General features: G+C 39.9%; 1 protein-coding gene across 1 annotated transcript; it reads right to left on the bottom strand.

Annotated features, from left to right (window-relative positions):
- Positions 1 to 4,799: 4,799 nt before the first annotated feature.
- bwa (alkaline ceramidase) lies at positions 4,800 to 6,641 on the bottom strand. The gene has a single exon (XM_080272019.1). It carries the CDS (start codon positions 6,248 to 6,250, stop codon positions 5,432 to 5,434), a length of 819 nt encoding a protein of 272 aa, XP_080128145.1. The 5' UTR covers positions 6,251 to 6,641; the 3' UTR covers positions 4,800 to 5,431.
- Between the last annotated feature and the right edge of the window lie 7,096 nt (positions 6,642 to 13,737).

Here is a 13,737-nt window from a genome sequence, read left to right as displayed (position 1 = left end):
ATCCCCCCTGCAGAGGAATGGAGAGAGGGGACTGAGGGAAGTTTGTATGACCGGGCAGCTCCACCGTCTGGCTATATCAGCGCCACCCTTTGAAGGCGTCCCTCTCCAACGTCATTACAGGAAAGTTAAACATGACACCTTCATCTTTGGTGCAAAATTAACGAACAAGGTAACATAATTCTTCCACGCTTAAAGAATAAATAAAATCCTAACAATATAAATTATGATCAAGAGACTAAAGCTTCCTTATTTTGTGCTTCAATAAAAATAAATGTCCACAATTTATCAGAACCACTGCATAGATGATTATTAAAGAAAATCAGACTTTATCAGCGAATTAAAGAGAGGCATTTCCATATACTAAAAAGCAATGAAAATTAAAAAAAAAGTTAAATTTAAAAAGGAAGGAAAGTTGTTTTTCATTAGGTAAAACAAAAGTACTGAGTGCATGCATACCTCGACCAAGGCAGCACCATCACTCCCTTTGGTGTTTTCACAACTTTGGCCTCTGACCCTTTTCACCTCAGATCTGGCCACTTGTTCCTCTGATGATCCTCAATCATTTATTCCACACATGGTACAAGTCCATCTAATAACTGTTCCATAATGTTAATGACAAATAAACTGCCAAACAATAATAAGAAGCGGTGCCAAGGCACAGCAAACCCGTCCCCGGCAGTCATTTTAGTGACGTCGTATAAACACGAACAGGATAACTAGTCAAAGATGTCACATATCAAATTTGGAGTAAAACGGGCGAAAACTGAAGAGTTTACGCCCATCTGAAATTTTAGGCCCAACCCACCTGACACCGACTACCTTACTGCAAACTGGGGGTGACCCCCCTGATGTAATGAGGCATGTTATATGACGCAGATTTGAAAGATGAACCTTTAGATTTTGGTTCCATGTCGATATGACGAATTTGAAATGAGTTATGGCAAAAAAACGATTTTCTTTTCTTTACATTTGTTGGGTCTCCAGCCTGGGCCTTGGCTCAAAATTTAAGCAAGTGATCAGAAGGTTATAGCCCATCATCCCTGTAATTTTAGTTAAAATCGCACCAGTAGTTTTCGCGTAAAGTTGTTAACAGACAAACAGACACACAGACAAACGGACAAACCTAATGAACACAATACCCGTCCCCGAGCCCCTCCGGGGCGGGGATGGGTGGTAGTAGTAGTAGTAGTAGTAAAACTAGTAGTGGTAGTAGTAGTAATAAAAATAATAATAATTATAATAAAAATTATAATAATAATAATAGCCACCACCTTGGCATAGGTCACAACGATGTCAGATTATTTAACAGATTCATTCCTTCTAATGACAAACAATGCAAGGCTACTCCTGACTTAGAGCTATATTCTAAGTGGATTTGGCGCTTTCGTAGCACTCTTTCCTTGGCGATTTATTTTGAAGATTACACCTCCACATCCCCAAGCACTGTATGCTATTTATATATAGTGTCAATATTAAAACTAAAATCAACGTACAAGGGAATATTAAGGTGTAATGTGCTAATAAATCGCCATGGAAAATGTGTTACGATATCTCCAAACCCCCTTAGATAAGATACCAACATAATCAGACATACTACAGTGCATACAACGTCCTTCCTTTAACTTCATGAACAACGCAAACTTCCTTACAACTCTCATTTCTTCATCTGCAGTATATCCCCCTTAATTCAAAAGCAGATTTACACATTGCTGCTCTACATTATTTCCATAGCCCCCCCCCCCGCTCTAAATAGCATCATATTCTAGTGCTGATCACACAAAAGCTCAGCATACCAGATGGGGAGACAGCCATATTACGCCTAGTTACTACAGTTCTACATCCTTTCCATTGTACAGTACCATATACTAGTTCTAATCACGTGTTACAGCTCAGCATTCCAGGAGAGGTAGCAATTTTTACGCCTGGTTAAAGTGACGATTATAATTTTCTGTCAAAAATATTCCTGAAGTTGGCTTGGCATGCAATGGCTCAGATAAATTATAAAATGCTCTACAAATGCATCTGAGGTGGAAGAACAAATAAAACAGCAGGTACTATAGTTTTGGCTATTGTTAACACGTTTCAGTCTGACGACGTATTTTCTATTTTGTCCTCGCCATATCAAGATTTTATTAAGCTTAGGAGAGACTTTTCATACTGGCAAGGGACCTCTTCTGTGTTCTGGTGGTGAACCCTGTGGACTGCAGGCTGAAGCTATCCTCCTCCTGCAGTCCACCACCTTTATTTTAGGGGATAGGTAGGAAGCTGAGGGCATCTGCATAACTAGGCAGTGAAGTAGCTCAATTATTTTGGTGCCACCATATGAAGGTATCCCTCTAGCACTGACAGATGGATCACTCTTAATATGAAAAAAATAGAGAAAATACATCATCATACTGAAAGGGATAAGGTGCACACATTAATGATTGCCTACTTGTTTCTAGTTTACGTTGCTCGTTTTGATAAATTAACTTCATACCTCGAAGCTGGGTGACGTACTTTCAAGTTTATTCATACTACCTTCAGATTTTATTCACCCTGGAGAGAAATCAGGTTGTTGAAGGGTAAAGAAAGATTGTTTTTAACCCTGTTGCTACAATGGTCTCTCCACAACTCAATAAAATCGTTTGGAGGTAACAAGAATAAGATGAGGTTACTTATACGCAGCGCTGGTATGACTGCTTTCTTAGTCTACATAGGGTGTCCCACGAGATATGTGAGAAATTTCGTGTTATTCTAGTGCTAATTTTTGGTAAATAAACCTATAACATGGGTCCAATTGTCAACCATTACAGAACTGCAACTACTGATGGCCTTATGGGTATATATGATCTCCCTCATAATTCACAAGCTTATCAGTAACTAGGATACCTGTTAATATAGCACTTTTCACCTAAAATGGCTCTATAATCTTCTGAAGTTTCTCTAAAATCTCGTTAGATACCCTTTACTTTAGCACTGTGCAGGGATTATTTACTTATTTATGTACTATTAAAATTATATTCATTGTTGTGATTGCATAAGTTACAATGATTTATGAAGCACTGTTAATTGGCTAAAAGTCATGAATGAATCTATGATGCACTGCTGACTGGGTAATTACACGGGATTTATGAAGCACTTGAATACCTGACGCAGTGATGATTAGCCTAGAATCACCAGTGGATATGAAGCAATCTCAACTGGCTGAAGAGTCATATTGGATTTATGAAGCACTGTTGACTGGATAAGAATAACAGGCGGATCTATGAAGCACTGTCAACTGGCAAGAAGTACATTGGATTTATGAAGCACTGTTGAGTGACTAAGAATCACTCTAGATATGTGAAGCACTTGACTGGATAAGAATTACTTTGGCCTGGTGATCAGATACGACTTGCGAATGAGCCTATGAAGCACTAGTGGCTGAATAGTAGTTACATTGGATTTATGAATAACTGACTGAAAACTAAATATACTGGATTTATGAAACACTGATCATCTGATACGACTGGCGAATAAATATGAAACAATGGTGACTGAAGAGTAATTATACTTGACTTATGATGCAATGGTGACTGAATATGAATTACAGTGGACTGATGGTCACGCTGGATTTATGATGCACTGGTGACTAGGTTAGAATCAAAGTGGACTGATGATGGATAACAGTGTGATTGTACTGGATTGATGAAGCACTAATGATTGGATAAGAATCATAATTTGATTTATGAAGTACTGCTGACTGAATAAATAACCAGATGGAAATTCATGAAGTGCTATTGTGAATTTATGAAGTACGATTGTGACTGAATAATTACTACCCTTATCATTAAAAGTAAATGTCCTTCAATACGTGTACTCTGAATACAAAAATGGCACAAAAAGTACAACCTTTAACAGCAATTGTGCAGCCTAAGGATCTGGCTTGACCCCTTCAATCCAAAGACGTATTTTATATTTATACAAGATGGTCTGTAAACAGCACTCCACCAGAAGCTCAACTGGCAGTATCCTATGTGTTGCAGGGACACCTCAGTCTACTGGGCATGGTGGTGTGTTGCAGTGGGAGAAGGAAATGAATAAATGATGGTACAGCATGGGAGCGGGTGCAGCAGTGGGATAAGGAAATGAATAAATGATGGTATTGGGGCAGGTGCTGCAGTGGGAGGAAATGAATAAATGATGCAGTACATTGATAACACTGACTAGCTGCCCTTGCAACACATAAGAAATGATCAATGGAGTGTTATACATGGACCAACCTGTATTCATATTTCTGCAACAACTAGATGATTATTTTTTTCAGCTTGGGAGGCACTTTCCAAGCTGACGGTGGTAAGATAAAGTTTTCATTTCCCCCTTCCACTGTTGAAGTCTTTCCCAATCATACCATCTTGCAGTAATAAAACTAAACTGCGTCATTGGATTTAAGGGCTAAGGGTTTTCTGTGGTGATCTAAGACATACTGACGTTAAATCCTTCACTCCCAGGACGTCAATTCTATTTCATTCATCCAAACGTTTTTATTCAACTTTGAGGAGACGTGTCAAACTGGAGGGGTTAGATATGGCCTTAAATAGCTCTCCTACTACTCGAGATCCTTTCTAAACTGAATAAAATCGTTTGGTGGTATTCATATGAAAATCAAAAAAACGACGTCATCATAGTGAAGTGATCAAGGTCTAATGCCTCACCATCAACCCGAATTTAAAGCTCAAGACCTGACTTAATCTTGATACAAACTGGGGCCGGATTCACCAACAAATTTATGTTCAATTTCCTGCTATAATTAAGCTAAGATCAAGCTGACCCTAGAATATCCCATGTCTCTTAAACTTCCTGGAAAGAAAAAGTCTTAGTCAAGGCGAGGAAAACTATCGTGAGCTGTTTTCTAATTTCTTGCAGGAAAGACAAGGAAGTGACGATACAGAAACTTCCCTTGTCTCTTGGTCTTCCTGCATATGATAATCAGGGTTATGAGAGGAAATTTACTGCCTGTTATAGTCGCTTTGTCTTCATCTGACATAAATCCTCAGGTAATTTGACAGCCAAGTGTAATTAGATCGGTGGGATGATTTCACTAATAACCAAGGAGATTCAGTACTACCTCATAACCAAGATTTAGTGACTGGCACAGTTCCACGAGATGAAAACAAACAGGCTATAGTGAATCTGGCCCCTGGATTATTGCATTAACAAGAAAACACAATACGAGGGTTGCATAGACACTAGATTGACATTAAAGTTTCCGTGATGATAAATTATATACCGGTACTGGTACTGGATTAATACAATGATTAATTTAAAGAGGGAATGACTAAAAATATGACTGTGGTGGCAGTATATCTAGGCAAGTACAGAAATGACTGTAGACAGAGAAATCGTGGATCGTGACTGAATGATGTGAACCTAATGAGCGTAGACTGAACTTAAACCTACATGAATGAACCTATGGCGTCTTGTGGCGTGCTGAGAGGCAGTACACGTAAGGCAGGCCCCAAGAACGCCTTGGCCAGTACCTGAGGACCGGCCTGGACTCTGGGACATCCTGAAAGGCGTGGAAGTAACAGAAGAGCACTTGCATGGCGTACGCTGTAATAAATATCAGTACATGCCAGAGACCATGCAATATAGCTATGTCCAACGCCTGCCACATTGGGCACAGAAACCGGTCACACATCCAGGACAGTATAGCCAAGGCCATAGCTGCTAGGGTGATAGTGCCTAGCTTCACCACAGCTGGGTTCTTCGATGACCTTACCTCAGCTACCAACATACTGATAGCTGGCACCCCTACTAGAAACAGGGCATAGGCGTTGATTGCTGGCTGCACGAAGGCTGACGCAGTGATTAACAGTGCCAAGAAGGTCATGGTGCCCACGTAAAGGTGCTGGCGGGACTGTAGGAACTTTGGTCTGTAGTGTATGGGTGTGAATAACGTGTACGATACCATGAGCACCCATAATATTGACAACTCATCCAGGAGCTGCCCCAGGAGAGAAAGCGTGGCATGGAAGTAGGCGGAAGATAAGCCGATGACCACGAAGAACATCCAAACCACGTGTATGCCCCTTGAAACATTCTTGGCGTAGCTGGACCAGAGTTTTGTGCAAGCAGCAGGGACGACCAGGAAGAAGATGTTGCTGATGGTGTTGACGAACTCGGCGATGTGCGGGGTGACGGTGTAGTTACCCTCGCACCAGTCCACAGGGGATGTACCGGCACCCACCCATCGTAGGAACAGCCCACCACCCGTCATACCGTCCATAGTACCAGTCCGCCTGCTGGAACTGTCTGCTTACTGTGCCTGTCAATTTACCCAGATTGTCTCCTAGTCAGGCTTCTCTTATTTCCTGTGCATGTCTGCTTGCTGGACCTATGCGCTAGATGGGATTGTGTTTGCTGGGCCTGTTTGGTTCTTGGGCCTGTCTGGATGCTACGGCTCTGTCTGTTAAAACTATCTGCTAGGTGGGTCCGTCTGTTTGGTGGACCCGTCTGTTTGTCGAGCCTGTGTATAGCTGCCAGGTCTGTTTAAATACCAAACCAGTTTATTTACATCGCCTCTCTGCTCGCTGTGCCTGTTTACAAGCCCTGTCTTCAACCACACATCGCCTGTCCAGTCATCAGTCAACAAGTGAACCGGTCCGTCGTTGGTGGCTAGATGGTACGATGGATCAGGACACGATGGTACAACAGTTCAGGTACGTGCCACGGCCTTGCAGTCACCTGGACATTATTCACGCTCCCTGGTCCCCTCAGTCCTCATCCGCTCCATCCGTCGCCTGAAAACAAAAAGACAGGCATTTTGAACATAACAACTATTGTGGAGTTTGAAAATACAAGGGATGGCATTTTTAACAGGGCTACGTAAACAACTACAGCATGGCCTGAATGTAGAAAGACAGGCATTTTTAACAGAACTACGGTACCTAACGAACTACAGCGTCGTCTAAAAATAAAGGTAGGTATTTTTAACACAGCTACGTAAACAACTATCGTGAGGTCTGAAAACTGGACGGTAAACATTTCTAATATACGCAAATTACTATACTGTTTTGAAAATAGAAAGGTGGGCATTTTCCACCTATATAAACGACTGTCTATGAAAACAGTCACATTAATCTCTTCACTCAGATACCCCTCTCTCTCTCTCAACGACCTTCATCAAATTAGTACAATGAGTCGCCCCTAAATTCAGTGAAGATCATCTGGAGGTAAAATAAATTATAAATAGGTAATCGAATTTAAGGGGCTGATGGGGAACCGGTGTGTGTGTGTGTGTGTGTGTGTGTGTGTGTGTGTGTGTGTGTGTGAACTAGAACTGTGCTAAACATATATATCGGTTTACACACACACACACACACACACACACACACAACAGCATACAAAGGAGCGCCTGTACCAAACACTCTCGTAAATGAATGTGTGAACGTATACTCGTGTGTGTACGGATCTCCATGAATACATGTGTACGTATATGAATGTGTATACAGTAGGCCTATGTATGTTTAAGAATGTTTATGAATGTGTATATTTATATGGACAGGTGTATGTGCATGAATCTGAATACGTATGAGTATGTTATGGTGACTATCTGCATCTCTGAATGCGAATGAATGTAAATGTAGTAGTAGTAGTAGTACTGGCGGTGGTGGTGGAAGTTGTAGTAGCAGTACTAGTAGTAGTGGCAGTAGCAGTAGTAGTAGTAGTCGTAATAGTAGTCGCAGTCGTTTTGATCTTCACAATATAATTCCCCAATGGATGGGGGTGATTTGATTAAAAAAAAAAAGTAGTTGTAGTCGTAGTAGTAGTTGTAGTGGCAGAGTTTCAGTAGTAGTAGTAGCAACTGTATTAGTAATAGTAGCAGCAGCAGTGGTAGTGGCTGTGGTGGTAGTAGTAGTAGTAGTAGTAGCAGTAGCAGTAGTTGTTGTGGCCCCAGGTTCAACTGAAACGTAAACCCGGTGGACTACAGAAAGATGCCCTTCATCGTCCCACCATCCTCCTTTAGGGGATAGGGATGAAAATGAGGGATTTTTTTGTACAACGGGCAGTGGATCCATCTGGTTATATCAGTGCCGCCGCAAGAAGGCGTCCCTCTCCACCACCGTGAATAGAAATGTAAAGTTAAAGGATTAAGTATAAACGCACGTGTATAAATGTGTCGAAAATTTATGCAAAAATACCTTAAAATATATGAATAAATGAATGTGTATGGATATGTATTAGTAATTTACAATGGGGTTAATACACTTTTTTTTCCTGATAAAGAATTCCTCTCATCACTCTTTCTTTGATTTAAATTCAGTTCAGTTTTCCTCTACCACCACCACCGCCACTAGCATCATCATCATCACCATCATCATCAAGGGTTCTGTTACTATTAGTCATCACCACCAACACTACCACCACCACCAATAATAATAATAATAATAATAATAATAATGTCACCATCATCATCATAATTATCATCATCACTATTACTACCTGTACATTATGTTCGTAATTATTAAAAGGTGCACGTTTCAATATGTGTACGACTAAAACTGGCAGTGTGTGTGTGTGTGTGTGTGTGTGTGTGTGTGTGTGTGTGTAAACTGACGTGTGTGCGTATGGCAGGAGTGAGTATGTGTATTTCTGCTCCTTCTAATTATATCCACCTGAGGCTCACCTGTCATAGTCACCCCCTTGAGTACCATGAGAGAGAGAGAGAGAGAGACAGAGAGACACACACACACACACACACACACACCGCATGAAGCTTGTTGGCCTATGACGAGGTTATCTATTGAAAAAAAAAAAAAAAGTTTAATTCTACTACCACATAACCAACGTGTAAGAGAAAAGGATAGAAAAGACGAAGGCTCTTCCCCACCCACCACACCATCCGGTAAACTGGAAAAAAAAAAAAAAATGCTTGCTAGAAAGAATAAGCATGGAAAGTCTTAGACGAGAAGTGGAAAGGGAACAACTATGCGCTGTGAAATATCTATTCTACAGATTTGTAAAAGAGCATACACAATCAACGACTGAGAGAGAGAGAGAGAGAGAGAGAGTGACTGAATGAAGATGGGTTACATTGAGAGCTTAAGTGGCTAATGAGAGAGAGAGAGAGAGAAGCACTACATCGTGAGTGGATGATGGACGCTCCCACTTATCACTACATTCTAAGTCGTTGCAAAAGTACAATGAATCCGTGAATCCTGTAGCGTATTTTGCAGTCCACTCTTCCAACCAGCAGACGATTTTTATTCTAGAAGGATCCGTAACAGTGAGGGGGTAAAGGAAGTCTAAATTTACCCTTACAATATATAAAAAAAATCTATCTACCTACCTATATACCAAGGCTGCTTCCCCCAAAGAAAGTGAGGTGGCCGAGACAGGACGACACACTCCCAATTCACTCATCCACACACACACACATTCATTCGCATCTTAAAATAATAATAATAATAATAATAAAAATAACCTGAATAAAATAACCTGAACGTCCCTAGAATATAACGAAAAATACACACCATCGGAGTGAAAGGTTAAGTACAACTGTATAAATGGTGAGGGGTGTAAATGAACTACTGCCTACACTCCTTTCAACTCAACCTGGCCAAGATGTTCCTTTTTAGGCTAATTTTGTGTAGCTCACTGGGAAAATGGAAAGAGAAATATTGCTATGGCTCTACATCTTTACCACGGCACTTCTTTCTGACTAGCATCATATTCTGGTGCAAATCTGTTCAATTACTGAACGTGTAAGATGGAGAGATGGCAATTTTAGACCAAGTTTGTGCAAAAGGAATATATATTTTCAGAGCCAACAAAACTTTTCGACCAATTTGTGATGTACTTGACAAAAAATAAAATAAATAAATAAATATCGCACACCTTACCGCACGCATCATTTCGAAATATGGGCGAAGTATTGTGACATGAAGCACCCTGTGATTATAAGTGCAATTATTTCCCTTGATAATTATTAGTCAAAATCGTACACAAGTTCACATTGTTTTTTTTTTCCTTTCTATTAAGGCGCTAGGCTAATTGAGGATCCGTCCCTTCCCTCCTTAGGGCTAAGATACGAATAAATATGTGTTTGTGGATGAGTAAATTGGGAGTGTGTCGTCCTGTCTCGGCTACCTCCCTTTGTGTGGGAGAAGCAGCCTAGGTATTTAGACAGATATAGATAGATAGGTATACTGATAGATAGAAGCATGTGTGTGCTATAAAACTAGCTCACCTTCACATCTATCGTACCCCAGGTGTTCCATACTCTTTGGACGTCTGTACAATTGCCTGAAAGCATCGCGTGACTGAGCAACATGAACGAGGCGTGGCAGGCGCGCCTTCATAAACCCAAAATCAAGTTACCGACAATCTCGACAACACTGCTTAAAATTCTTGCCATCCCTCTCAAACCCATCCTTTATTACCCACATCCACCTCTATCCTCTTCCTCATTCTCCATATAACACGTCTTGAGAATATATGAAGAAAAAACACATCTCAAACCCCTAACCTTGAAAATAAAAACGGTCACATTGATATGGCAACACTATCCAGCCCCTACTAATAAATACTCCTGATTACGTACCTCACTTCCATTCCCTTCTTCATTTCCCTTATAACACACTAAAAAAATATGTGAAGGATAATTACATACTATTTCAAACTTTAAAGATGAAATAAAGTCGCCGCTATATGGCAACGCTACCGGGCCACTCCTCATCCTGTGATTTTGGCGCGAAACTATGGGTCACATGCACCATGGTGCATGTGCCAAAGGTGAGGTTCCTAGCACTTCTTTCTTAGCGATTTGTTTTGGATATTACACCCTGAAATTCTCTTGCATATCAAACAAACATTATATATATATATATATATATATATATATATATATATATATATATATACACACACCCTAGTTGGGAGGGTAATACATAGGAAAATAATGTTGTATTCTCTTTATCATGTCTTAGTCGCATTTCCTTTGCGATTTATTTTGCATATTACACCTTTACATTCTATTCTGTCTTTAACAGTTCTTATGTCGCCATACTGTAGTTTGCGTTGACAGCATACATAAAGGAATTAAGGTATATATAATAGGAAAAAATGGCAGAGGACGAGGTGTCACGAAGTCTCCAAAACCAAGGTAAATCCAGTTTGGTGTGACGTCACAAAGTCTGGGCAGGGCTTAATCTGTGACGTCAGCAGGCTTTTGCTTTTTTCTTTACGGCGGTATGGTTAGTGTTTTCAGCTATATTTACAGACTGAGCCGGGCACGAACGAAAACCCTGGATATTTTTAGCTACAACGGTGCAATCTGACACGAATAGAAACCCCTTGTAATTTCAGCTAGTTTTTTGAAGAGTTGCGATCGTCAGCTGATTGACGTAAACATTACCTGGAAAAAGATGGAACGTTGGGTTACCGTCCCTCCCAGTAATTCAGAAATCTAAATTAACCTCTGAATTATGGATCTGTTATATATTATTTTTCTGGCATTCGCATTTTCGTGTAAATCTAAATGAAAATAACCAAAAACTTAATACACACACACACACACTTGACAAAAATTTATTCCTGTATGTATTAACGTTACTTAATGCACACAGACACATACCTGACAAGATATATTACTGCATATATTAATGTTAAAAGTACACACACACACACACACACACACACACACACACACACACCTGCATTTGGAGATTGCACACACACTAACTAGCCCTTCGAGATCACTCACACACACACACACACACACACACACACACACACACACACCTGCATTTGGTGATTGCACACACACTAACTAGCCCTATGAGATCACACACACACACACACACACACACACACACACACACACACACACACACACACACACTGCTGACTCACTTCCTGCCACTGAGCGTCAAGAACGGTTAAGCGTAACGTTATCCAGCACCGGATGCAATTCAAAAATTCAAAAATACAAAGAAAACGATAACTAGAAATAAAATGAAATAAGAAATACACTGAAAATATATTGATAGTTTTGTGGGTGCGATTAAAATGAGTAATATTCTTTGAGATGATCTGGCCATGTGGAGGGGATGGAGAATGAGAGACTGACGAGGAGAATGCACGTGAGTGAGGTGGAGGGGAAAGAGGAAGATGAGACGGATGGATGGAGCGGATATATGAGAGAGAGAGGATGTGCGCTGGAGGGATGGCAGCCAAATGACAGACTGACTAGGTGTGTATGTGAGTGAGGTGGAGGGGAAAGAGGAGGAAGAGATAGATCACAGTGTAGTGAGATGGATGGATGGAGTGGAAAGATATATAAGAGGGGGAGGTATGAGTTGGAGAAAAGGCAGCCAAATGACAGAGGACAGGACGAGTTGGAGATTTGTTTGTGGCCACCCTGTGCGGAAATTAGGAGTCTGACAATATACTGGATAGACAGATAGATGGATAGATAGAGATGGATAAATACAGACTATAGATATATATAGATTGATTGATAGATAGATAGATATAGATATAGATATAGATAAATGGACAGACATGTAGATATAGGGGATAGATGGAGACAATTAGACAGAAAGATAGATAGATAGATAGACAGACAGACAGACAGACAGACACTGATATACATAACTTAGTGAGTATTGTAGAATAGTTAGGTAACTCGAAATATAAATACAAATTAAATAAGTGATAAAGTAAATGAAGAACTCAAAATAAATATCGTTTTTACTTACGCACGTCTTACTACCATTACCACTCTCACGGTGGGATAACTCTACCACTCCAATGCAATACATGCCAGACGATTTTATTCAACTGGGAGTCATAGGAGCCTGACAATTGTACTACTGCTACTACTACTACTAAAACTATTACTACTACTACGATTACTACTAAAACTATTATTATTATTACTACTACTACTAATTGCTACTGCTACTATACTACTTCAACTATTACTACTACAACTATTACTACTACCTCAGCCGAATAAGCCATAAGCCTGAAACCTAATGCAGTACCAATTTCATGTGACTCTACGCTGAATGACAAGCCAAATGGTGTCCTGCAGCCAAAGAACCTCATTCACTACGCTGGGTGGAAACCATATAACCAAATGGACGTCTGGTTGTCTAGTGGGTTATGGTGCTCTGATCACTGAGGCTAATCGGGGTTTAAATTCGAGGGAAGGTTGATATTATTATTATTATTATTATCATATTATTATTATTATTAAATTATTATTATCATCATCATTATTATTATCATTACCATTATTATTTAACTCTGTACTTTAACTTGGCCATGCTAGTCACGAAGAAGTGCAATGGAAGGAACGTAGGGCCGTAGCACTGCTTTGCCTGCCACTGAGCCACGTGTAATAAGCTACAAAAAGATTAAATATTTGGACCAAGTTAAAAGTGAAAGAACTGTATAACACAATGCCGTTCAAGGAAGAGAGACTGGGCACTCACCTCTCATGTCTGATTCTACTAGCCTAGCTCCGAGTTCCTACGCTAATGTTGGGGCAGAAAATGACTGGATGGTAATGATAATGATAATAATGATTATTGTGTTGCAGTTGATCTCGAGGTGACCAGGTAATAATAATAATAATAATAATAATAATAATAATAATAAATAATAATAATAATAATAATTACAATACTAATTTTTCGCACAACTATTTATGCTAATCCTCAACACATCAGTAAATGCCTTTAATAATAATAATAATAATAATCT

Source organism: Coenobita brevimanus, chromosome 49 (genome assembly GCF_032717465.1).
Source record: "Coenobita brevimanus isolate Jiangsu-jjx chromosome 49, ASM3271746v2, whole genome shotgun sequence".
Classification (NCBI taxonomy): Eukaryota; Metazoa; Arthropoda; class Malacostraca; order Decapoda; family Coenobitidae; genus Coenobita; species Coenobita brevimanus.
The sequence above is the reverse complement of the archived record's forward strand: the minus strand, read 5'-3'. Positions and strand labels throughout refer to the sequence as shown.

What these genes read in the sequence shown, in the direction of transcription:
- bwa (XM_080272019.1), bottom strand. Translation starts at nt 6,250, where the DNA reads ATGGACGGTATGACGGGTGGTGGGCTGTTCCTACGATGGGTGGGTGCC.